Below are 24,529 nucleotides of genomic sequence, written 5' to 3' on the forward strand. Positions count from 1 at the left end.
TGTAGTCCTGTGTTCGGCCAAAGCAGCCGGAATCCCTCTGAGATATCTGTCATACTTTAACTGTCAGAAACAAGCCATGTCATTTCCCCACCGGAAGAACCAAGAACACTTTACTCCCGGCTCATACCAGACTCTCAGAGCCCTGGGCAGTAGCGGGATTACAATGCACGCAGCTGGGCTTCTCCCGTACATTTAGAGGAGCCAAAAATCCTTACATAAAGACACCCATTTAAAAAGTGTGAACTCTTCTAGTCAAAAAATCTTAAAGTGCACTTATGAATTTATCCACATGATTGGGAGCTGCCATGATAGCAGCCTCAACAATGGCACTTTTCTGTGCCGGCAGCAAATTCTGCAGAGTTGCTTTGGCATCAGATAAGGCAAGAAATGTGTCCTGCATAAACAGACATGGAATGTTTTGTGTACTAAGTAGGTTATACCCTTAGGGGCAGATGTATTAAGGGTCGAATATCGAGGGTTAATTAACCCTCGATATTCGACTGGCGAATTAAAATCCTTCGACTTCGAATATCGAAGTCGAAGGATTTTGTGCAATTCGTTTGAACGATCAAACGATTAAATCCTTCGAATTGAAGGATTATCCTTCGATCAGAAAAAACTTGGAGAGCCTATGGGGGCCTTCCCCATAGGCTAACATTGACTTCGGTAGCTTTTAGGTGGCGAACTAGGGGGGTCGAAGTTTTTTCTTAAAGAGACACTATTCGACTATCGAATAGTCGAACGATTTTTAGTTCGAATTCTTCGTTTCGAAGTCGAAGGTCGAAGTAGCCAATTCGATGGTCGAAGTAGCCAAAAAAATACTTCGGAATTCGAAGTATTTTTTATTCTATTCCTTTACTCGAACTTAGTGAATGGGCCCCTTAATGTCCTCTGTCTAATTAAAAGCAAACACTTGAAATATAAAGCCTGTGTAGGGAAATGATATACATGGATGGGATACGTTATCCGGAAACCCATTATCCAGAAAGCTCCCAATTACGGAAAGGCCATCTCCCATAGATCATTATAATCAAATAATCTAAATTTATAAAACAAAAATGTCCTTTTTCTCTGTAATAATAAAACAATACTTGTACTTGATCCAAACTGAGATATAATTAATCCTTATTGGAAGCAAAACCAGCCTATTGGGTTTATTTAATGTTTACAAGATTTTCTAGTAGACTTAAGGTATGAAGATCCAAATTACGGAAAACTCCAGGTCCAAGCATTCTGGATAACCGCTCCCATACCTGAACTGGATTTCCCTTTAATAGCTGCCAGGACTACAGGCACTCAATGTTTAAAAGGACAGCATGTCTAGCCCATGAATTCTCAGTAAAGTCACTAAACTAAAAGCCAGCAGACAGGTGAATTAATGAAACTGTCTGCTCCTCGGGCAGACAAAAATGTTGATTACTCAGACTGAAATTTTTTTTTGCTTGTCTGTTATTAAAGTATCAGGGGGAAATGAATGTTCCTCAATGCAGCACTTTCTTGCCCGGAGCCTATGCAGAGCACCCAGCAGATCCACTTGCACCTCCACCACCTCCTGCCATGGGCTTTTGAAGGCAAAAAGGATAATAAGAGCAAAACTGTTCAGCCTGTCCTGTCAGGATTAAAGTGGTTGTTCTCCTTTGAGTTACTTTAGGGTTGTGACACACGGGCAGATTCGGGGAGATTTAGTCACCTGGGGACTAATTGCCTCTTCTTCTGGGCGACAATCTCCCCGAACTGCCTTTGCGTGTCTTCCCGTCGGCTATAATGAAGAGTCGCCCTCCGCTAAAGCACACGCGGTGCTTCGTTTTCCGAAGTCGCCCGAAGTTACCTCACGAACAATCTCCCCAAACCTCAGTTTTGTCGCCCAGGCGAAGAGGCGATTAGTTGCAAGGCCACTTAATCTCCCCGAATCTGCCCGTGTATCACAATCCTTAGTATGATGTCGAGAGAGATATTCTGAGACAATTTGCAATTGGTTTTCATTTTTTATTTGTGTTTTTTTTAGTTATTTAGCTTTTTTTTTTTTTATATAGCATCTGTCCAGTTTGCAATTTCAGAAATCTGGTTACTAGGGTCCAAATTACCCTAGCAACCATGCATTTATTTGAACAAGAGACTGGAATATGAATAGGAGAGTCCTAAATAGAAAGATGATTAATTAAAAGTAGCAAAAACAATACATTCGTAGCCTTACAGAGCATTTGTTTTTTATACGGGGTCAGTGACCCCCATTTGAAAGCTGGAAAGAGTCACAAGAAGAAGAAGGCAAATCATTTCAAAACTATAAAAAAGAAAAAATGAAGGCCAGTTGAAAAGTTGCTTAGAATCAGACATTCTTTAACATATTAAAATTAACTTAAAGGTGAACCACCCCTCACATTCTTGCTCTCCTGCCCTGACAACTGCTGCATTCACCTCGGACTTTCAGACACATGGAAGGATAAAGATTGATGGGAAGATACTTTGTGTAGCGCACTTGCTTTGGTATTCCAAGGCTGAACTAATAAAAACATTTCTTTCCAGTTATTACATAACATGTTACTGGATTTGCATAACTTTGTCCATAAAAACTGTGTACAAAACAAGCTGGTGTCCTTGGTGTAATGCTTGGCTTTTTAAAGGGGAAAAAGTACATTGAATGAGTTTTTAGAATTATATAGAAGCCGCAATGACTGCCCTATACATAACGGGTGGAGCTAACTGAGCTGCATTGTCCGTTCCATAATTCTTGTCTATTTTCTTTCACCTAGAATCCCCACGTCTGTCTGCCACATCCTCAAGCAGTAATGAAAAGCTCTCCAGTTCATCTTCCATCTGCTCTGATTCAGATAGGCCCCTGAGTCTCTTCTCTACAGAGTCCACGGGCTCTTTACGTGAGAGCTGTGACTCTTTTGAAGATAACAGTGACGCGCCGCTGGGTAACGGAACGTTGGTTCACAACATGGAACTGGTGACCACAGCAGCAGAAAGCCTACAGGCCACCTACAGGGAGATGCAGAACGGTCTGAAGAGCAACCACTCACCCAACAATAATTCTGCGAATCGACGTGCCCGCCAGGGGTCTAGGTCCCTTTCTCCATTTGGTAACAAGGTCAACGCCATTGCTCACAAACTCAGCTATGTGGAACGGGTGGTTCTGGAGATCAATGACACTGAAAGGATGTATGTCCAGGATCTGCGCAGTATTGTGGAGGTATGTGCAAAGATCCAGTAGTGACTTGGGTGATGATATTTTGATGGTTTGGCAGAATAATTTAGTTATTGTTATTGACTCTTTCTCATTATTTGGCCCTATGTTTGTGCAACAAGATCTTTAGCTCGTTCACATTACTGTAAAAATAAATAAAACTGTGAGATCAACCCATGGGCTTCCGCTAGAATAGGAATCTGCTTTTAATGCAGTCAGAATTAGTGGAGAGTGGTAAGCATGATTGCTGTGTAGATACATAAGGGTCACAAGTATGTAGAGTAATAGTCCGTATAGCCATGGACTGAATTAAACAACCAAAGTAACACCAAAAAATGAAAGTTTTATAAAGTAATGAAAATATAATGTAGTGTTGCTCTGCACTGGTGAAACTGGTGTGTTTGCTTCAGAAACTCTACTATAGTTTATATAAACAAGCTGCTGTGTAGCCATGGGGGCAGACATTCAAGCACAGGATACACAGTAGATAACAGATAAGTACTACTATAGTTTATATAAACAAGCTGCTGTGTAGCCATGGGGGCAGCCATTCAAGCACAGGATACACAGTAGATAACAGATAAGTACTACTGTAGTTTATATAAACAAGCTGCTGTGTAGCCTTATGGGCAGACATTCAAGCACAGGATACGCAGTAGATAACAGATAAGCACTACTATAGTTCATATAAACAAGCTGCTGTGTAGCCATGGGGGCAGCCATTCAAGCACAGGATACACAGTAGATAACAGATAAGTACTACTGTAGTTTATATAAACAAGCTGCTGTGTAGCTATGGGGGCAGCCTTTTAAACACAGGACACACAGTAGATAACAGATAAGTACTACTATAGTTTATATAAACAAGCTGCTCTGTAGCCATGGGGGCAGCCATTCAAGCACAGGATACACAGTAGATAACAGATAAGTACTACTATAGTTTATATAAATAAGCTGCTGTGTAGCCATGGGGGCAGCCATTCAAGCACAGGATACACAGTAGATAACAGATAAGTACTACTATAGTTTATATAAACAAGCTGCTGTCTAGCTATGGGGCAGCCTTTTAAACACAGGACACACAGTAGATAACAGATAAGTACTACTATAGTTTATATAAATAAGTAGTTGTGTAGCCATGGGGGCAGCCATTCAAGCACAGGATACACAGTAGATAACAGCCCAAGCTATAGGGGCTACTCAGCTTTTATATAGTGTCAGTACAAGTGAGCCATCAATACATAGATCTATAAGTAACTGACCAGAGCCATTGCATCTATTATACAATGACTCGTATGCCTTTTGTTTCTATAGGAATACCTGGGAGCAATCATAGACAGACAGGAGGATCTCCCCATAACCCCAGAGCAAGTCAGTGCCCTCTTTGGAAACATTGAAGATATTTATGAATTGAACAGGTGAGAGGTTTATTTGTCTTCCTCTGTCCATTACCTCCATCAGAATAAAACACTTTGTGACATTGAATAAACAGTTATTTTGGGAAAGATTATTGATTAAACATTTTATTTTTCAAAGAAGAAATATATATTCTGGGAGTGACGTGATTCTATCTGTGATAATAATTTATGAGCAGTTCTTGGATCTCATTGTTCAGTTGTGACCTATGGAAGATTTCTAGGGTCTCTATGAAGGAGCCACGTGGAGGAGGAGTTTAGGGCAATGGTACACTGTGGGCGTGGCCACTGCAATTTCTAGTTCAAGGCCGAGTGACAAAACACCCACATAAACTCATTCGGCTAAACTTGTAATCACTCTGACCCTGCCAGTGTAAGGTATAGGTGTAGTGTAATGGCATGGTCAAAGTGATTACACAGCTTTATTGAAGGGTTTTTGCAGGCACTTTGGTGCTTGTCCATACAACCTTTGCTTAAAGGAGAATTCAACCCGTAGTTTAAAAAACCCTCCCACAGCCTACCTGCCCCCCCGGGCAAAGTGCACAAGGTAAGGCATAGTCAGTAGGGACAGGACTAGGCTAATGTTCTAGTGGTCCAAAGGTAGACTCTTAGTTTTTTCTTGAAGAGATTAAGAGAGGATTCCTTACGGAGGAATTCAGGGATGGAATTCCAGAGTTAAGGAGCAGCAAGATAGAAGGGTTTGAGACGAGAGGTGGCAGTGGAAGTGGATGGTGTGAAGAGAAGGTGGCTCTGAGAAGAGCGGAGAAGAACCAGGAACGTATAGTGAGACAAGAGAAATAATGTAGTGGGGAGCCGGCGCGCTGCGTGTGACGTCACCGCCGGCGCGCTCCACACCAGTCTGCACCTGTTGGGGGTTCAAGTTGAATTTGAAAACCAGGTGAATTAAATAAATTCCCATTGGATCTGCCTGGTTTTGGCAGGCCCTGCCCTGCCCCCCCCCTCTGGCAGCTTTAGGGCTCTTACTGACGAGTGTTTTCACCTGCGCTCCCCTGCATTCCGTTTTTCTGCGTTCATCCGCAGGGGAGCGCAGGAATAGACGCATTACATTTTTTCGATTGGGGCTGTTCTCACACAAGCGCATGTAGGCGCCGAACGCAGGTTGAGACGCAACATGCTGCATTTTTCCTGCGTTCGGCACCTACACGCGCCTGTGTGAGTACAGCCCCATTGGAAAAAATGTAATGCGTCTATTCCTGCGCTCCTCTGCGGCTGAACGCAGAAAAACGGAACGCAGGGGAGTGCAGGTAAAAACGCTCGTCTGTAAGAGCCCTTATAATAGAGGCATTCAGGACTATGAAGTGCACTTATCACTATCACCTGGCGGCACTTACACACAGCAGACGTCAGAGCAGGACACTGGGACAGCAGAGAAAGAGCAGCTGCAAGGAAGGCAACAGAACAGCAAGTATCTCTGACCCACCCTGCACTGCTTGTTCATTGGTTTACTATGGTTCTGGGGTTATTTATACATGGAATTGCCACGCGCCATTTTGATATAAGTGCTGGGGATATTTATACTTGGAATTGCCACCATGCTATCTTGTTATGAGTTCTGGGGGTATTTATACATTGAATTGCCACCATGCCATCTTGCTATGAGTTCTGGGGGTTTTTATACAAAGAATGGCCACCATGCTATCTTGCTCATAGTCTGTACAGAGAGATCCCAGAAAACTATGGCAGCATAGGTATTCATTGAAATATCTTCCTTTAGAATTGGTTAGAGTCACAGCACAACAGAGTATTGGGTTAAGAATGTCAATAATGTCACGTGTCCCCTATTTAATCAAATGCAGCTATATCTACTTACTAAAGCTAGTTATATTGACTGGCAGAGAGGAGTATTGATGCAGTGATGGGTTTACATATAAATACCATAGGTGCATGAGAGGATTATGGAAGGAAGGAGCTGTGCTACAGTAAATTCTGTAAGGGATTAAAATGGGGTTTAAGCGGATTGGCCCAGGGAGACAGAAGAAACGACTGGGCCCTGGTTACACATTCCTTTCCTGGGGGATTAGGCATTTAATTCAGGTGAGAATTAATGGTTTTTTCCCCCATAATACAGCATGATTTAGGGTAGGACTCCAAGGGCGATTTCTGTACAATCCCACGCGCTGCGCAAAAATGCCAGCGTCACTTCGGATGCGACGGAAGTAAGGTAATAGATGGAAATGTCGGAGGAAGTGTCGCGTCGGATCAACGCTGCAACACCATCTGACAAAGCTATTACTTACCTTATTTCTGTTGCATCTGACGTGACGCCTGCGTTTTTGCGCAGCGCATAGGATTATGCGGAAATCGCACGAGTCCTTCCCTTAGGGACCAATACTTAGGGAATCTGCCTGATCGTCCCACTAGCTGACCAGGCAAATCTATTCCAATTTTCCCATTAATGTGGATGGCCATATAGCATTGTTCTACTCATTTAGCCAATGACTCAAGCAGCCAGATATGAACGTGGCAGCTGGGGAGCCTCTTGCTCCTTGGCATTGCCTTGTACAGGTATGGGACCTGTTATACAGAATGCTAGGGACCTGGGGTTTTTCATATAATGGATCTTTCTGTAAATTTGGATCTTTATACCTTAAATCTACTAGATTCATATAAACATTAAGGGGGTTATTTATTAAAGTCTAAGGGGCCAATTCATTAACTTCGAGTGAAGGATTCGAAGTAAAAAAACTTGGCTACTTCGACCATCAAATGGGCTACTTCGACCTTCGTCTACGACTTCGAATCGAAGGATTCGAACTAAAAATCGTTCGACTATTCGACCATTCGATAGTCGAAGTACTGTCTCTTTAAGAAAAAACTTCAACCCCCTAGTTCGCCACCTAAAAGCTACCGAACCCAATGTTAGCCTATGGGGAAGGTCCCCATAGGCTTGGCTAACTTTTTTTGGTCGAGGGTTAATCCTTCGATCGTTGGATTAAAATCCTTCGAATCGTTCGATTCGAATGATTTAATCGTTCGATTCGAATGATTTAATCGTTCGATTCGAATGATTTAATCGTTCGATTCGAATGATTTAATCGTTCGATTCGAATGATTTAATCGTTCGATTCGAAAGATTTAATCGTTCGATTCGAATGATTTAATCGTTCGATTCGAATGATTTAATCGTTTGATCGAACGATTATTACCTTCGATCGAACGATTATTCCTTCGATCGAACGATTATTCCTTCGATCGTTCGATTGAAGTATTTGCGCAAAATCCTTTGACTTCGATAGGATTTTCATTCCCAGTCGAATATCGAGGGTTAATTAACCCTCGATATTCGACCCTTGATGAATTTGCCCCTAAATAAACCCAATATCTTAGTTTGGATCATGTACAAGCCAATGTTTTATTATAACAGACAAAAAAGAAATTATTTTTATAAATTTGGATTCATTTTTTTATAATGGAGTCTATGGGAGACAGCATTTCCGTAATTTGGAGCTTTCTGCATAACCGCTTTCCGGATAAGGGATCCAATACCTGTACAGAAAGCAGGTGTTCTTATGTTGAATTATCTCCCCACACAGGTTTTTGGTGGGATCAATTGATCCAGACTTTTTACAGTGGTCAACATAAATGGACCATGAATCTGATTTTGGGACCCAGGTCAACCACTGTCTATAGTTTAAAATCAGGTGAAATTTGCATCACTGTGACTTTCTTTGTGGGACTCTAATTATCTACATTTTTTTTAATTACTTTTGCTCCAAGAGGTCCAACTTAATGGACTGGTAGCCAGGTAGGTAACAGAGGAGCCGTTTAATGCACTGCAGTGCAAATCATCAGTGGAATATAACAATGCATGTATCTGTGTGTGGTTTGATAAAACAGCTACCGTTTTGTGTTTTCTATCTTTCCCTGTGGTTCCAGATTATTATAATCGCTTATATTTGTGTTCAGAACTGTTTGCATGGCTGATCTGCACTTGTTCCTTGGTCTTTTTATAATGCATGGACTGTCTGTATTTCATTTGCTTTAAAGCCAGTGGCACATTGTGATTTCCAGCATTTTGTTGCCTTTAATGATAAATATCATGCGTTTACTTATGCAGCAAACGGCTGCAAGTGCAGGTGCAATTCGTAATGAAAGGCACATAGAACTGCTCCGACTCACCGCAATTCAATGTGTTGTAGCTGACAGGGTCCGAAGATGCATTGGCCGAGTGCAGGCGTCCCACACAAGTATGGAGGAAGAAGATGGAGTTCCGAAATACCGGGCAACCAAAAAAACCCAGTATCTTTATTTATCAATATTAAAAGAAGGGATGCACCGAATCCAGGATTCGGTTTGGGATTCGGCAAGGATTCAGCCTGTTTCAGCAGGATTCGGTCGAATCCTTCTGCCAGGCCGAACCAAATCCAACCCTAATTTGTATATGCAAATTAGGGGCGGGGAGGGAAATCACGTGACTTTTTGTCAGAAAACAAGGTAGTAAAACATTTTTCCCCTTCCCACTCCTAATTTGCATATGTAAATTAGGGTTCGGATTCGGTTCGGTATTCCGCCAAATCTTTCACAAAGGATTCGAATCCGAAATAGTGGATTCGGTGCATCCCTGATTAAAAGACACGCAGCATACTTGGCTTGACACATTTCAGGCGCTTCCACCTTTAATCACAAGAATATTGTCTATGATTAAGTGCGGAAGCACCCGAAACACGTCAAGCCAAGTATGTTGCGTAACTTTTAATATTGATAAATGAAGATTATGGTTTTTAAATTTGCCCAGTGTTGCGGAACTCCGTCTTCTTCCTCGATGCAAATGCAGGTGCAAAAGCTTGTCAGGCAAAATAGGATCATCACATTTGTTCCCCACCATCCAATCTGTTGACTGCCGCAGTAGGAAAAATATTGGAAATTGCCCCCTGTGCCATAGAATTACCCCAGTCTAGCAGGCAAAAAAGCAATGGGATTGTTATATATATATATATATATATATATATATATATATATATATATATATACATACACAAAAGGCCCTCAGCTCGGGGGAGCAGACCAATCCGTATACAGAGAAAATAGAAGCTTTAGGGCACTCTAGGAAGCCACATATAGATCAGACCAAAAATAGGTTAATTAAAAATAAAGAATTTACAAAAAAAATAGAAAAAATCTTTATTCAAACAATTTCAAACGCATATCATTTCCCTAAAACATTGTTACACAAACCTAATATTTGACTTTTGTTTATTCTTCACTAGTGCAAGTTGTGCTGTTTTGGCCTGTATATTCTTTAAGCTGTAGCATTTTAGTCATATTGTGTGTATATTGTAATATACAAATAAAATGACCTATAGAAGGAGTTGCATCACTATTCAGTGCATGTTCCATGGTATATGTTGTGTTTAATATGCTTTATATAATGAATAGAGAGTCCTACGTCCAGACACCTCTTCTTAAGGAGCAGATTTGAATTAGAAGTGTATTCAGTCTTAAAGGGATTCTGTCATGATTTTTATTTCTAAATTACACTAGCACTGCAAATAATTCACTCTACAATATAAAATGTCATTCCTGAACCAGCAGGTGTATTTTTTTTAGTTGTAATATTGGTGTGTAGGCGCTATCTCAGGTCATGTGGTTTCAGAAAGAGCCAGTACTTTAGGATGGAACTGCTTTCTGGCAGGCTGTTGTTTCTCCTACTCAATGTAACTGAATGTGTCGCAGTGAGACCTGGATTTTTACTATTGAGGGCTGTTCTTAGATCTACCAGGCAGCTGTTATCTTGTGTTAAGGAGCTGCTATTTGGTTACCTTCCCATTGTTCTGTTGTGAGGCTGCTGGGGAGGGGATGATATCACTCCAACTTGCAGTACAGCAAAGAATGACTGACACAAGTCACATGACTGGGGACAGCTGGGAAACTAACAATATGTCTAGCCCCATGTCAGATTTCAAAATTAATTATAAAAAAATCTGTTTGCTCTTTTGAGAAATAGATTTCAGTGCAGAATTCTGCTGGAGCAGCACTGTTAACTGACGCGTTTTGAATTTTAATTTTTTTCCCATGACAGTATCCCTTTAACATCACAATTTATGTACATGAAGAGTAGACCTGAGTTACTGTATGTGGATGGCTGTTCAGTCTACCTCAGGGTCTTTGAGGCCAAATGATGCCCATGAGTTATTGCAACTTTGTCACAGGCAAGCTCCTTTATAGAATGTAGCGCCATACTAAGTAATTACCCATCTAGTGCCTCCGGTATTATCCTGACTCACACAGCAAAGCCATCTGTACAGGTCAAGCCCTTTAGACACTTCACATGAATTATAGGGGAGAACCACTACAGCTGACCTGCTTTTCATGTTGACTTTTATATATATTGCAGTGAGCTGCTTCAAGACCTGGATAACTGCAGGAATAACCCCGTGGCCGTGGCCAGCTGCTTTGTTGAAAAGGTCAGAGTGGGAAGAAATGACATGAAAAAGGACTCGCAGCTCCATACAATGCTGCCTTAGTTTGTGTGCTTTGTGTGTAGCTGGGGTAACACAAGCAAACCAAAGAATCCATGCAATAAGAAAAAGAACATGGCTGATTCCATATCTGAGGGATGCTTAGTATTCAGGCTCAACAAATCCTAATACATATCATTCATTTGAGTCTATAGTCTGCTACTAGCAGTTTAGTTCCTTCTAACCATATCCCTGTTATGTTATGGCTGCTAGTGATTTGTATTCTAAAAAAAACCTAATTTTACCTTCTTTGCAGAGTCAGGACTTTGACATCTATACCCAGTACTGCACCAACTATCCCAAGTAAGTGTGTGCTTCTGTACAGTATATTCACTGTATATGCAGGACCGCCATCAGTAATCGCAGGGCCCCATACAACAAAATTTCCTGGGCCCCCTGGGCTGTGCCCACCGCAAGCCCCACCAACAGGTCCGCCCCTCCCCACTCCCACAGGTCTGCCCCCCACCACACAGTAAAAAAACAAAAAAAATATTGGTGGCTAGGGTTCCCACATGTTAATTAAAAGATTTGTGGCCAGGGCCCCCCCATTAAAAAATATTGGTGGCTAGGACCCCACATGAGAAAAGAAAAATTGGTGACCAGGGCCCCCCCCACATTATGAGAAAATTGGTGGCCAGGGCCCCTTAAACATCCATGCCTTCCTGAAGTCAGCAGCTCTCAGAAAGATGGGGGCCCAGCTAATCAAGTAAGTGTGGCGTGGCAGGGCCCCCCTTACCCTCGGGCCCCCTACAACTCTCCCCCCTGTCCCCCCCTGATGGCTGCCCTGTGTATATGGCAATGATCCAACATGGCCTCCTTGAGCAGAATTCAATAGGGGTAGCAGAATTAAACCCAAACCCTGATCAACCCTCTCCATTCCCTCCATCTTCTATTTTGTATTTAAGTAGATTAATCCAAGACTAAGTGGTCATGTGGTTTCTATTAGACAGTCAAGGGTGTTGCAGATACAAAGAAAGGGTGTGGGAGAGATGTTTCACTTGTCTGGACAGGCGTTGGGCAGACAGAGAAACAGCGTTTACATTTCGGGAGAATCTGGGAATCATTTATCAACACTGGGAAAACTTGCCCATGGGCAGTGACTCATGGCAATCAAATTGCTGCATTCATCGTTCTACTTTCAGCTGCTATGGGTAACTGCCCATGGGCAAATTTGCCCAGTGTTGATAAATAAGCCCCATAGGTTCACTGGGAAAAATATCAAGCAAAATTTGTCATGCAAAAGTGTCAGGTGAATGCCTTGTATGCTTTCTAATTGCAGCTCCACAGATTTAAGGTTTTTACAACTCTTAAATCTAAAAGCAACCTTGTTTATGCCCTTATCCCCATGTTCCTTGCATGTGTGGGTGGAGAACCAACTTGTGGATTGGTTAAAATGGCAGATAATGACTGTAGTCCAAAGTTCAGTCCCCCCAGGTGCTATTGAGCTACAGTCTCAACATCTGGCATGCTGGGAGTTGTAGTTTATCAGGAGTCCTGGAGGTGGGCATGGGCCATTGCTCAGGGACATTTCAACCTCTGTCACATGGAAGCCAATGGCTCTCCTGGGCAACTGCAGGTTCTGGTGCACCAGTGGGCTGTATGCTGTATTGTAACATTTGGCTATAAGGCATTATTACATTGATAACAACTCTATATTAAATACAGGGCCTTTGGCTGGAAGTCATGCAGTCAGTGTAAAGCTTCTCTCCTTCATGTTTCCATCTCTTTCTAGTTCTGTGGCCACCCTGACCGAGTGCATGAGGAATAAAACCCTGGCCAAATTCTTCCGGGAGAAGCAGGAGATGCTGAACCAGTCCCTTCCTCTCGGGTCCTACCTCCTAAAGCCAGTGCAGAGAATACTAAAGTATCACCTCCTACTGCAGGTACTCGGCACCTCGGAGCTTCAAGGGAAAATATATGGCAGGATAAGCTGGCGTTACTAGCAATGCACCAAATCCTTTGGGATAGATTTGGGCAAATACTGAACTGACTCCTAATTTGCATATGCTAATTAGGGGAGGGAAAGGAAAAAAGCGTGGACAAAATATTTGACTTCATTGTTTTGTGATGAAAACTCACGTGATTGCCCTTCCCATCGCTAATTTGAATATGCAAATTCGGATTCGGTTCGGCCAAGCACAAGGATTTGGCCGAATCCTGCTGAAAAAGGCTGAATCCCGAACCGAATCCTGTATTTGGTGCATCCCTATTTAAAACGGGACACAAAGCATTCAAAGCACATTTTCCCTTTTGTACGGACAGTTAGGTCCATAAATATTTGGACAGAGACAACTTTTTTCTAATTTTGGTTAGGCTGCATGAAAGTAAATACAGAGGGTGCACTGCAAGGTGCAAGTCACTCATAAGCATCAAGAATAGAAAGGCGAGATTGGACTTTGCTTAAAAAAACATCTAAATAATCCAGCACAGTTCTGGAAAAACATTCTTTGGACAGATGAAACCAAGATCAACCTCTAGCAGAATAATGGCAAGAAAAAAGTATGGAGAAGGCGTGGAACAGCTCATGATCCAAAGCATAGCACATCTCTATAAAACATTTGGGAGGCAGTGGGCTGTAATGGCTGCCAGTGGCACTGGGACACTAGTGTTTATCCATCATGTGACACAGGACAGAAGCACAAGAATGAATTCTGAGCTGTTCAGAGACACTGTCTGCTCAAATCCAGCTAAATGCAGTCACATTGATTGGGAGGCGTTTCATAATGACCCAAAACATACAGCCAAAGCAACCCAGGAGTTTATTAAAGCAAAGAAGTGGAATATTATTGAATGGCCAAGTCAGTCACCTGATCTGAATCCAATTGAGCTGCATTTCACGTGTTGAAGACTAAACTTGGGACAGAAAGGCCGACAAACAAACAGCAAGTGAAAGCCACTGCAGTAAAGGCCTGGCAGAGCATTAAAAAGGAGGAAACCCAGAATCTGGTGATGTCCATGAGTTCAAGACTTCAGACTGTCATTGCCAGCAAAGGGTTTTCAACCAAGTATTAGAAATGAACATTTTTTTTTCAGTTTTTTTAATCTGTCCAATTACTTTTGAGCCTCTGAAATGAAGTGATTGGGATCAACTGGGATCCTGTTTGTCATATGGATGAAATGCTTGTATAGACTGCCCACTGCAGGAGTAAATCTGCACTGGATGCAGCTCAGTGGGTTTGGTCTGTGTAGCTGCACCTGTATTGTTTGGAAACTTTCTGAACTGACTGACATGTGACATGGGGAATGTCTAAAATACATTTCTCTGATCATAACAGTGATAATTGCAAATGGTTTCCTGAGACAGAGGGGCCCCACGTCTAAACCTTCACATATCTGACTTATAAATTAATTGCATATGATAAATGGCTGTAATAGTTATTTGCTTTCCTTCACGATCATCCTAATTGAGGTTTGGAAAGAGGACTCTGATGTAGGTCGGTGCAGCACAGATGGTGTAAGTCAGGGATGCCTAAAAAGTAGATTGGGATGTACCTGTATATACCAGTAGACCTTTAGCTGGTGATCAGTAGATCAAAAAACAAATTGTCTAAATTACCCTTCTGTTTCATGATTTTTATTCAGATATTTATTATGTTAAAGGGATACTGTCATGGGAAAAAATTTTTTTTTCAAAATGAATCAGTTAATAGTGCTGCTCCAGCAGAATTCTGCACTGAAATCCATTTCTCAAAAGAGCAAACAGATTTTTTTATATTCAATTTTGAAATCTGACATGGGGCTAGACATATTGTCAGTTTCCCTGGTGCCCCAAGTCATGTGACTTGTGCTCTGATAAACTTCAATCACTCTTTACTGCTGTACTGCAAGTTGGAGTGATATCACCCCCTCCTTTTTCCCCCCAGCAGCCAAACATAAGTACAATGGGAAGGTAACCAGATAGCAGCTCCCTAACACAAGATAACAGCTGCCTGGTAGATCTAAGAACAACACTCAATAGTAAAAACCCATGTCCCACTGAGACACATTCAGTTACATTGAGAAGCAAAAACAGCAGCCTGCCAGAAAGCATTTCTCTCCTAAAGTGCAGGCACAAGTCACATGACCAGGGGCAGCTGGGAAATTGACAAAATGTCTAGCCCCATGTCAGATTTCAAAATTGAATATAAAAAAATCTGTTTGCTCTTTTGAGAAATGGATTTCATTGCAGAATTCTGCTGGAGCAGCACTATTAACAGATTCATTTTGAAAAAACTGTTTTTTCCCATGACAGTATCCCTTTAAGGTTACACAAGAAATATATGTTTGTTAAATATAGCAATATACAGTACAATGTTTACAGTACTGTACATTCTCTCAATATAATATTTAAGTAATATTTTCCATGGAACATAATGCTAACAATGCTTTTATGGCTGTAGAACAGGGGTCCCCAATCGCCAGGCCATGGCCCAGAACCGGGCAGCGGACAGTCCTGGACTGGGCCGCCAAACAATTAACGAATTGGACGCCGACCCCCTCCCTGACCCCCCCTCCCGACCCAGTCCTTGGAAAAAAAATTGGCTCTTTTTTTGGGCCAAAAAAGGTTGGGGACCCCTGCTGTAGATCATAATGGGACAACATCACTAAAAGTAGATCTTGCATTAGTAAAGTATCTTGCATTAGTAAAGTATGGGCACTCTTGGTATAAGTGTTGTTGTTGTTTCACTCTGCAGGAAATAGCAAAACATCTTGATGTGAAGGTGGAAGGGTATGAGGTGGTGGAGGAGGCTATTGAAACCATGACGGGAGTAGCCTGGTACATCAACGACATGAAAAGAAAACATGAACATGCTGTGCGACAACAGGTACACTCCCTGTAGTCATAGACTGACCTTTGGGCAAAGTGGGATACTACCAGGAGTAGTAGAGACAGGTGTCTTGTGCCTCTCTAATTGCTACCTTTATAACTACTAGTATCCTCTACTAATTAACAACTTGGGGATGGTGGGAGATGTAGCTCAACAGTAGGAGACTATAGGTAGCCATACACTATAAGATCCGCTCGTTTGGCAAAGTCGCCAAATGAGTGGATCTTAACCCAATATGCCCACTAACGGCTGGGCGATATCGGATGAATCCGAACGATCGGATTCCAATACTATGAATGGGCTCCGACGGGTCGCAGGATTGCATCAACTAGCCGATGCGGTCCTAGATTATACAAAAAAAATCAAACTTGACCGATCGATATCTGGCCAATTTTTGGCCTGATATCGATTGGGAGGACCCGTGAGGAGCCCCCACACATGGGCAGATAAGCTGCTGAATCGGTCCGATATTGACAGCTTTAATCTGCCCGTGTATGGCCACCTTTACACTGTTGTTCAATGATTTGGTCCAAGTATGAATCATAAACTCTTAGCTGTATGTGTCAAAACTGGCATTACATTAGTGCCCAAGTGCTTTATGCCAGGCACGGGCAGACTAGAACCCTAAGCTTATTTTGAACAGCTTGAAGCTTCTTTAGTGGTTTATAGGGACAACCACTAAAAGTTCCTCCAGAAAATAAAGCAAAAGGTAGTTAAAATTACAAGTACATTTATTAGGACATTAATAGTGGAGGCCTAGTGCATTTCGTGCCTGTTGGGGCTCACTCATAACCCTAAGCTACTTTTGAACAGCACGAAGCTTCTTGATTGGTTTATAGAGACAGTATCCAAGGTGAGCAACTTAGACCTACTGTATATACTAACATATTGCCCCTCTGTGTGATCTGACAGGAGATCCAGTCTTTGCTGTTGAACTGGAAGGGTATAGATCTCACTGCATATGGAGAACTGGTGCTGGAGGGAACATTTCGGATCCAGCGAGCCCGTAGTGAAAGGACATTTTTCCTTTTTGATAAGGCCCTGTTTATCACTAAGAGACGTGGAGAACACTATGTCTACAAAACACATATCCCGGTGAGTAATTATTGCTTTTCTTTTCAATGCTGCAAGTTCTTATCTGCTGGTGGAAAGCAAGTTCCCATCTGTGCATCTAAATGTACAGTCATATATTGCTGTCTATCAATTAAGGGCCCAAACGCTATTCCTACAGGCAGCAGTTATTTGCTTGGTTATCCCTAGCTTTCCTATGTTAATAACTATATATTGCAGTGTTCAAGCTTGATGCTGATTGACAGTGCCCGGGACTCCCTCTGCTTCAGTGTAACTCATTACAAGAACAGCAAACAGCAGCATAATGTGCAGGTAAGCATTTGCATTTGCAAAGATCAAGAATGTTTAATAGCACCAGCTAGCCCTATTCAGCAGCTGTGTAAATTATAGGGATGCACCCAATCCACTATTTTGGAAAGATTCGCAAAATATTTGGCCGAATACCGAATCCTAATTTGCATATGATAATTAAGGGTGGGAAGGGGAAAACACTTTTTACTTTCTTGTTTTGTGACAAAAAGTCAGGCGATTTACCTCCTGCCCCTAATTTGCATATGCAAATTAGGATTCAGATTTGGTTCGGCCAGGCAGAAGGATTCGACCGAATCTGAATCCTGCTGAAAAAGGCCAAATCCTGGCTGTATCCCAAACCGAATCCTGGATTCAGTGAATCGCTAGTAAATTACAGCTGCTAAGGCAAAGGATTGGAATGGACAAAATATCAGGCTCCATTGTGTTACAATATAAAGGTGTTTAAATGCTTCTGCACTGGGTTTTCATTATTACCAGCGTGGGGAAAAAGGTAGTTTTTATAAGCTATAAACTATGGTGGAGTGTGTATAAATTAGGGATGCACCGAATCCGAGATTTGGCCTTTTTCAGCAGGATTCGGATTTGGCTGAATCCTTGAGCCTGGCCGATCCGAATCTGCATATGCAAATTAGGGGCGGGAAGGGACTTTTCATCACAAAACAAGGAAGTAAAACATTTTTTCCCACTTTTTCCTTTCCTGACCCTAACTTGCATATGCAAATTAGGATTCGGTTCAGTATTCACAAAGGATTCAGCCGAACCCATAAAAGTGGATTTGGTGCATCCCTAGTAGAAATAAATACCCTATAAAAGTCCTTAGCAATGAAAAACCTTGCCAGGGTCTGAACCAGGCAACCACAGAGAGCCTCACAACAGTCACTGTGGGAGTGGGAAATACACGGGGGGCTTTGAGTAGTCCTCTGCTTAATTCTCTTGCACGGCCACTGAAATTGGTGATTGCCCCCAACGTGACGCTGCTGAGCTCCTCTGCCAATGCTCCGCTGATACAGGCTAAGAACATTTGTGCAGTTACTCAATCTCTCATCTCCAGGCCAAAACCGTTGAAGAGAAACATGTCTGGACCCATCATATAAAGAAACTTATTTTGGAGAACCACCATGCGATTATCCCCCAAAAGGTAATGTGTCTGTTTCCTTATCTTTCGGAAAGCATTAACCCTTTAACAATTGGGTATTTTTTTCAGTTCATCTTATGTTAAGGGGAGAGGCTTTAAAAGACCTTTTTAACCTCTTACAGCTCCTTAAGGATTTGTCTAGACCAGTGGCTCAGGGGTTAACCACCTGTGCTAGATGCTTCTTGGGTCAAAAGGAGTTTCTCCTGCCCCCAGTAACTCTGGGACTATGGGAGAAAACAGCAGCATCCCTAATCTTAGCACCGTGATAGGATGCTCCACTAGATCTCTAGTCTATACCCTAGAGCCCAGGGCAAGGACAGTAGTAGAACATAGGACATAGACATGATTCTGATTGGTGGAGACACTTGTATAGGAAAATAACCCCTGAGCGACACGTCCTGCATTGACCCTTTCTATGTTCAGGAGCTGCTTTTTAAAACTTTTTTTTTTTTTACCTTAAAATCTCTTATTTCAATGTTTTAAAAGATGGAGTGTTTATTTGTGTAACAGTGTTGATTCGAATCTCTCCATTTATTTCAGGCCAAGGAGGCAATACTGGAAATGGATAACGTGTGTAAGTCTGATCAATCACCCTCTTGCAGCTCAGGAGCCTGTATGAAATGGACTTTGTCTTGTTTGGATTTTCAGCCAGGGCAACAGGGTTTTTTTTTCTCCATTTACTCTGGTGTCTCCCACACTCCAAAAATAAAGTGGCAGATTAATTGGCTATCGATAAAATTGATCATAGTGCATGAATTTGACAGGGCCATATAGGAACCGGATGCTTAGGATGGCAGCTTTAGGGGGGAATTCCTCTGGGGTATGTATGTGTATATATATATTATAGGACCCTTATCCCGAAAGCTCTGAATTATGGGAATCCCATCTCCCATATCCAAGTAATCCAAATTTTTAAAAATGATTTCCGTTTCCTCTGTAATAATAAAACAGTAGCTTGTACTTGATCCCAACTAAGATATAATTAATCCTTATTGGAGGAAAAAACAGCCTATTGGGTTTATTATGCTTATATGATTTTCTAGTAGGCTTAAGGCATGAAGATCCAAATTACGGAATGATCTGTTATCCGGAAAACCCCAGGTCCCGAGCATTCTGGATAACTGGTCCCATACCTGTGTGTGTGTGTGTGTATATATGTATGTATATATATATATATATATATATATATATATATATATATATATATAGAAGTAGTAGAGATCGCACTCGCAGGTCTTAGGTATAATAAATAACTTTTTATTGTGAACAATGGCTGACGTTTCGGCTGATACAACAGCTTTTTTCAAAGTGAAAAATGTGTCAAACAAACGGAAATAAATACACAGTGGCGGGAACAAAATCAAAAAATGTAAAAAAAAGGGCCGAAGGCAGAGGAAGTGACGTGTGAATGGCAGCATAAGTGAAAAAACAACATACGTAAAAAACAAAGGAAAAAACAAATGAATGGGAAAAGAGATCAAGTGTATATAGTGTATCAAGTGTATATATACATATATATATGCACCTGTCAAATAATTCCTGCTGTGGAGCAAATTGTATGAGGTAGAAGCAATTTATTTGTTTTTAGTGTTCTCATTAGTCTGCACTGTGCCATAGCCGGGTGTTTTCATGTGTTTCTCAGATAAAGGAAGGTACAAATACAGCCCGGAAAGGCAAAGGAAGACCATTGAGCCCTCGGTGACCCAGCGCTCAGGACGCAGACAGTCTGGTAGGATCCCATTTCTAATCTTTTTTTTTCTTCAGCACTATAGACTCCTGAGCTAAATGTACCGCCCTACGTAAAACTCTTCTAGGCTCCATCAACCAATTATATCACTGTGCAGCCTGTAATCGCTAATTTATGGTTGGACCATTAAGAATTGTAGACTGACATATTTTCATATAACTTCCTTTAAACTGTTGCAAAAGTTCAGCAAATATATACATCTGACTGTGCAGACTTCCCACCCAGCTTTTTTTGGCTCTAGGGATTTTTTATTGTACAGAGAGAATAGAAAATATTAGATTTTGACCCAGTGGGTTACAGTGCCACCTTGTGGCATACAGATAGGCCCATATAATGATTGTTTAAAAAAAAAAACAACTAGAATGTAAAAGTGATAGGGATGCACCGAATCCAGGATTTGGTTTGGGATTCGGCTAGGATTCAGCCTTCTTCAGCAGGTTTCGGATTCGGCCGAATCCTTCTGCCCTCTGAACCGAATCTGAATCCTAATTTGCATATGTCAAATTAGGGAAGGGGAGGGAAATTGCGTGACCTGTTTGTTAGAAAACAAGTAAAAAATGTTTTCCCCTTCGGTTCGGTATTCGGCCGAATCTTTCGCAAAGGATTCGGGGGTTCGACCGAATCCAAAATAGTGGATTCGGTGCATCCCTAAAAAGTGAGCCTATATTTCATTTCCGCAAACTAAAAATAATATTCTGGTTGAAGTAAGATCATGTTTGTGCACTTATTCTGTATTTTCCATAGAATAATGTTTTGTTTTGTGTTTTTGTACTTAGAACCTTCTAGGGATGCACCGAATCCACTATTTTGGATTCGGTTGAACTCCCGAATCCTTCGTGAAAGATTCGGCCGAATACCGAACCAAATCCTAATTTGGATATGCAAATTAGGGGTGGGAAGGGGAAACCATTTTTTACTTCCTTGTTTTGTGACAAAAAGTCTCGCAGTTTCCCTCTCCGTCCCTAATTTGCATATGCAAATTGGGATTCGGTTCGGCCGGGCAGAAAGATTCGGCCGAATCCTGCTGAAAAAGACCAAATTCTGTCTGGATCCTAAACCAAATCCTGGATTTGGTGCATCCCTAGAACCTTCCAAGTCCGTAGAAAAGCAGTTGAATGACAAAGGTAAGTATCAATCACATGTACACTGTGTATATTATTATTATTATTATTATATATATATGATTTTTTTTAAAACATATATATATATTAGGATGGACAAAATAATGGCATGTAGAAAAGGATGATGTCTTTGAAGGAACAATATCACAGAAGCTGATACACTGGGCAGCCATATTTAGCTAATATATAAGCAGTATGTATCTGCTAAGAAGAAAAGTTCTGATGATTGGATCACTTTTATGCATGAAGCGATGGCAACTGACACGCTTCGTCCAGAATATCTTTTTTTTTTATCCCACAAAGAAAAATCTTTTCAAGGAATCCTCCTTTATGCCACTACAACATTGTTCAGGACTTATATGACCAAATTTCAAAATAAGTTGACACAGTTCAGAAAGATCAATATATTTTTAGGTGTTTCCATGATTTTGTCCACACTATACTTACATTTGATACCCACCCACACAATTGCATGATGCAGTGTAACAAGTTACAATTTCCATTTCTAAATTATTTTTTTTTCTTTTTCTTCTTTGGGGGTCTAAAGCAGGATTAAAGGTAAGAACCATTTTCATTCCATTGTTTTAGAATAAAGGGACACAAAATATAAAATAATGTAGGCACTAGCCGAAACAACAAAGCAAAACCAAAAACCTACTCCTGGATGAGTTTCCATCTCCACTGGTGAGATATACTGTATATTGGGGGCAATGGAGATTTAATATGTGATGAATAATAATAATGGAGATTTAAAATGTGACTGTCCGAGATCTTATGACTTACATTTGGTTGGATATTGTATCTTCCGATTAAGACAATGTAACTTATTGTCTTAATTATATTGTGTCTTTGTATAAGTATTCCTTTGGGGTTATGGTTTCGCTACTATTTGTGATTGTTGCCAAGTGATGGTAACTATGTCATGGAAGATTTGTGTTTTTTTGTTAACTTCCGTTATGTGCTGTCTCTGTCTAATGACATGTTACTCCCTACACTGTCCCATGTTTATTAGACACATTGTGGTTAGTGTTTTTTCACTTTGATGAAAAATTAATACATTAGTCTCCTCAATAAAACTGTTCTTCTGCTATTTCATCATTTGTTCTTTTACATTTTATACACACACACACACTCACACACACACTCACACACTCACTGTCACTCACTCACTGTCACAAAACTCCCGGTGGGCCCAGGTGTCAGTGGGCCTCTTGCTTCTAACCATTTAGCCTATTTCATGGTCATCCCCTATTTCTTTATGGGAACAAAGAGGTTTAATAATGGAAGAATAGAGTATAGTTTGTAGAGAAAAGAGACTAGGAGAATAAAGAGGTTGAGTGAGGTTCCAATAGTTTAGAATATGGGCCCTCAGCCTAAGGTTTTCTGGTGGGCCCCTGGCATCCCAGTCCGACACTGTGTTTTTAATGTATTAAATAAAAATATGGATTCTCAACTTTTGTAACAAATCCTGGTGTGCACCTATTTTTTTCCGAAGACTAAATAATACAGCTTTTTATAGAAGCACACGGGTTGACTTCAGTGAACGGTGTGCGGAAGGTTCAAGGATTGTGTGTATATGTGTATGTATATCTATATATATATCTATATATATATCCTGCAGGTGCTTTGCATTATCCAGCAATACATATGCACATAGGTGTAGTTTGGCGGCATCTGTTGAACCAATGGTAGAAAATGCCTAATTCCATTCCTTTGGTTCAGTAGGCTATAGGAACACAAAAGGAACATAAACTGTTTTGTCATTCTGTGCTTTATATTCAGGGGCAATTCTGGCCATTTTGCAGCCCGAGGCGGCCTTCCTTCTGTGCTCCCCCCCACATCATTCACCTTTTCAGCTATGGAGTCGAGTCGGGGGGTCCACAACGCAGTGCAGAGAATGCAATTGCGCTGTCTACACTAGAAGAGACGAATTTCCAGGTTGAGAAATGGAAATTCGGCTATTAAAGTTACCAGGAGCGGTATTTTTGCAGCCCCTGGCAACCAGGGGGGTGCTGCGGCCTGAGGCGAGTTTCTCAACTCGCCTCATTGGTGAAGCACCCCTGTTTATAATTACTGCTGATTTCAAGTGTATATTGTAATTTCAAGTGTACAATTTGTAATTGAAAAGGGTAAGGGCAAGAGAAATGTGATTTTGGGGACCATAATCATTGCCATTGGTTAGTCTACAAGTTAGAAGTCCTTGCCTTGTTGGTGCCAGAGCATTACATCAAAAGGGCAGGTAGGTTAGACCATTGTTCTCCATGGTAGGGATGAGACAGTGGCACTATATCATGGGGGTCACTTTACATGGTGTAAAGATCTAGACAAGAAGAACCTGACCTACATGGTGGATATCATAGCAGAGTTGTGTGGTTGGTCAAGGCCATTGAGAACTGTGTATGACCTTCTGCAACTGGAACAATTTGTATTGTGCAATATCTTGGCCCAATACCTAAAAGAAAAATCCACTTTGTGTGTCCAGCATGCAGGCAGTGATGGAGATCTTGAGGACATCTCACAGCCTTGTAATGGCAGCTTTGAGCAGCCGGAGGCTGAGGGAGAGAAGGAGAGTCCTGTCCACACACAGCTGAGTAGAAGCTCGGTGACAGAGTTCAGTGCCTCTGATGAGGAGGAGATACAGTTGGGAGATGATGATGATGATGATGAGCAGGTAGCTGATTTTGCCAGCTCCCTACTGGCTGTCATACATTGCTGGCACTATAGAGCCAAGACTTTGCTTTATACTTGGGGCACTCCTATGGTGAGGGTCTTTCTGTTATCTTTCTCCTTGTCTAGCCATCCAGTAACTTAATTCAGCCTTTACAGTGAGCAACTGACCTAAATAAAACCGTAATTCGTGCTAAAAGGAACCTGCATGGCTTTTTTAGTTAATTAGACGGTTCGTATCATCTGGTGTGATAGATTTCTGCATGACTTTGTGTATCCACATAAAGAACCGCAAGTGTCAATTAACCGCATGACCTTAACAGCTAAAGAATTGTGAAAAAAAGCGAGGCAAGTTTGTTTGCTTCATTAAATAACCTTGTGTTTCATTTCCATATAACATACAGTCACAAACCCCTTTCATACCATATGCACTAGCTTGCCACAATGGGGCAAAAACATTATTTGGGCATGAGAACATAGATACAGCCTTATTTCTAGTCTTTGATTCAGCAGTACCATATAACCTGTCCTACATTACTCCATTGGATGGCGATTCCCATAGACCTTGTTCAGAGAACATTCTTACC

The 24,529-nt window shown here is 41.4% G+C and overlaps 1 protein-coding gene across 9 annotated transcripts in view; it reads left to right on the forward strand.

Annotated features, from left to right (window-relative positions):
- Positions 1–24,529, forward strand: part of LOC108700315 (pleckstrin homology domain-containing family G member 3) — a 58,721-nt gene that overhangs the window by 26,539 nt on the left and 7,653 nt on the right. For 5 of the 9 annotated variants that reach the window (XM_041575375.1, XM_041575376.1, XM_041575377.1 and 2 more), the window contains exons 2-14: positions 2,751–3,193; positions 4,502–4,605; positions 10,958–11,027; positions 11,338–11,384; positions 12,814–12,964; positions 15,755–15,886; positions 16,802–16,984; positions 17,180–17,272; positions 18,324–18,410; positions 18,948–18,981; positions 20,050–20,136; positions 21,823–21,833; positions 23,758–24,036. In XM_041575375.1, the coding sequence (XP_041431309.1) occupies positions 2,942–3,193; positions 4,502–4,605; positions 10,958–11,027; positions 11,338–11,384; positions 12,814–12,964; positions 15,755–15,886; positions 16,802–16,984; positions 17,180–17,272; positions 18,324–18,410; positions 18,948–18,981; positions 20,050–20,136; positions 21,823–21,833; positions 23,758–24,036 (1,530 nt within the window). In that variant the 5' untranslated portion in view covers positions 2,751–2,941. The remainder of the gene's footprint in view (positions 1–2,750; positions 3,194–4,501; positions 4,606–10,957; positions 11,028–11,337; positions 11,385–12,813; positions 12,965–15,754; positions 15,887–16,801; positions 16,985–17,179; positions 17,273–18,323; positions 18,411–18,947; positions 18,982–20,049; positions 20,137–21,822; positions 21,834–23,757; positions 24,037–24,529) is intronic. The other 4 variants (XM_041575370.1, XM_041575371.1, XM_041575374.1 and 1 more) reach the window with 4 other exon arrangements.

Source organism: Xenopus laevis, chromosome 8S (assembly GCF_017654675.1).
Source record: "Xenopus laevis strain J_2021 chromosome 8S, Xenopus_laevis_v10.1, whole genome shotgun sequence".
Taxonomy (NCBI): domain Eukaryota; kingdom Metazoa; phylum Chordata; class Amphibia; order Anura; family Pipidae; genus Xenopus; species Xenopus laevis.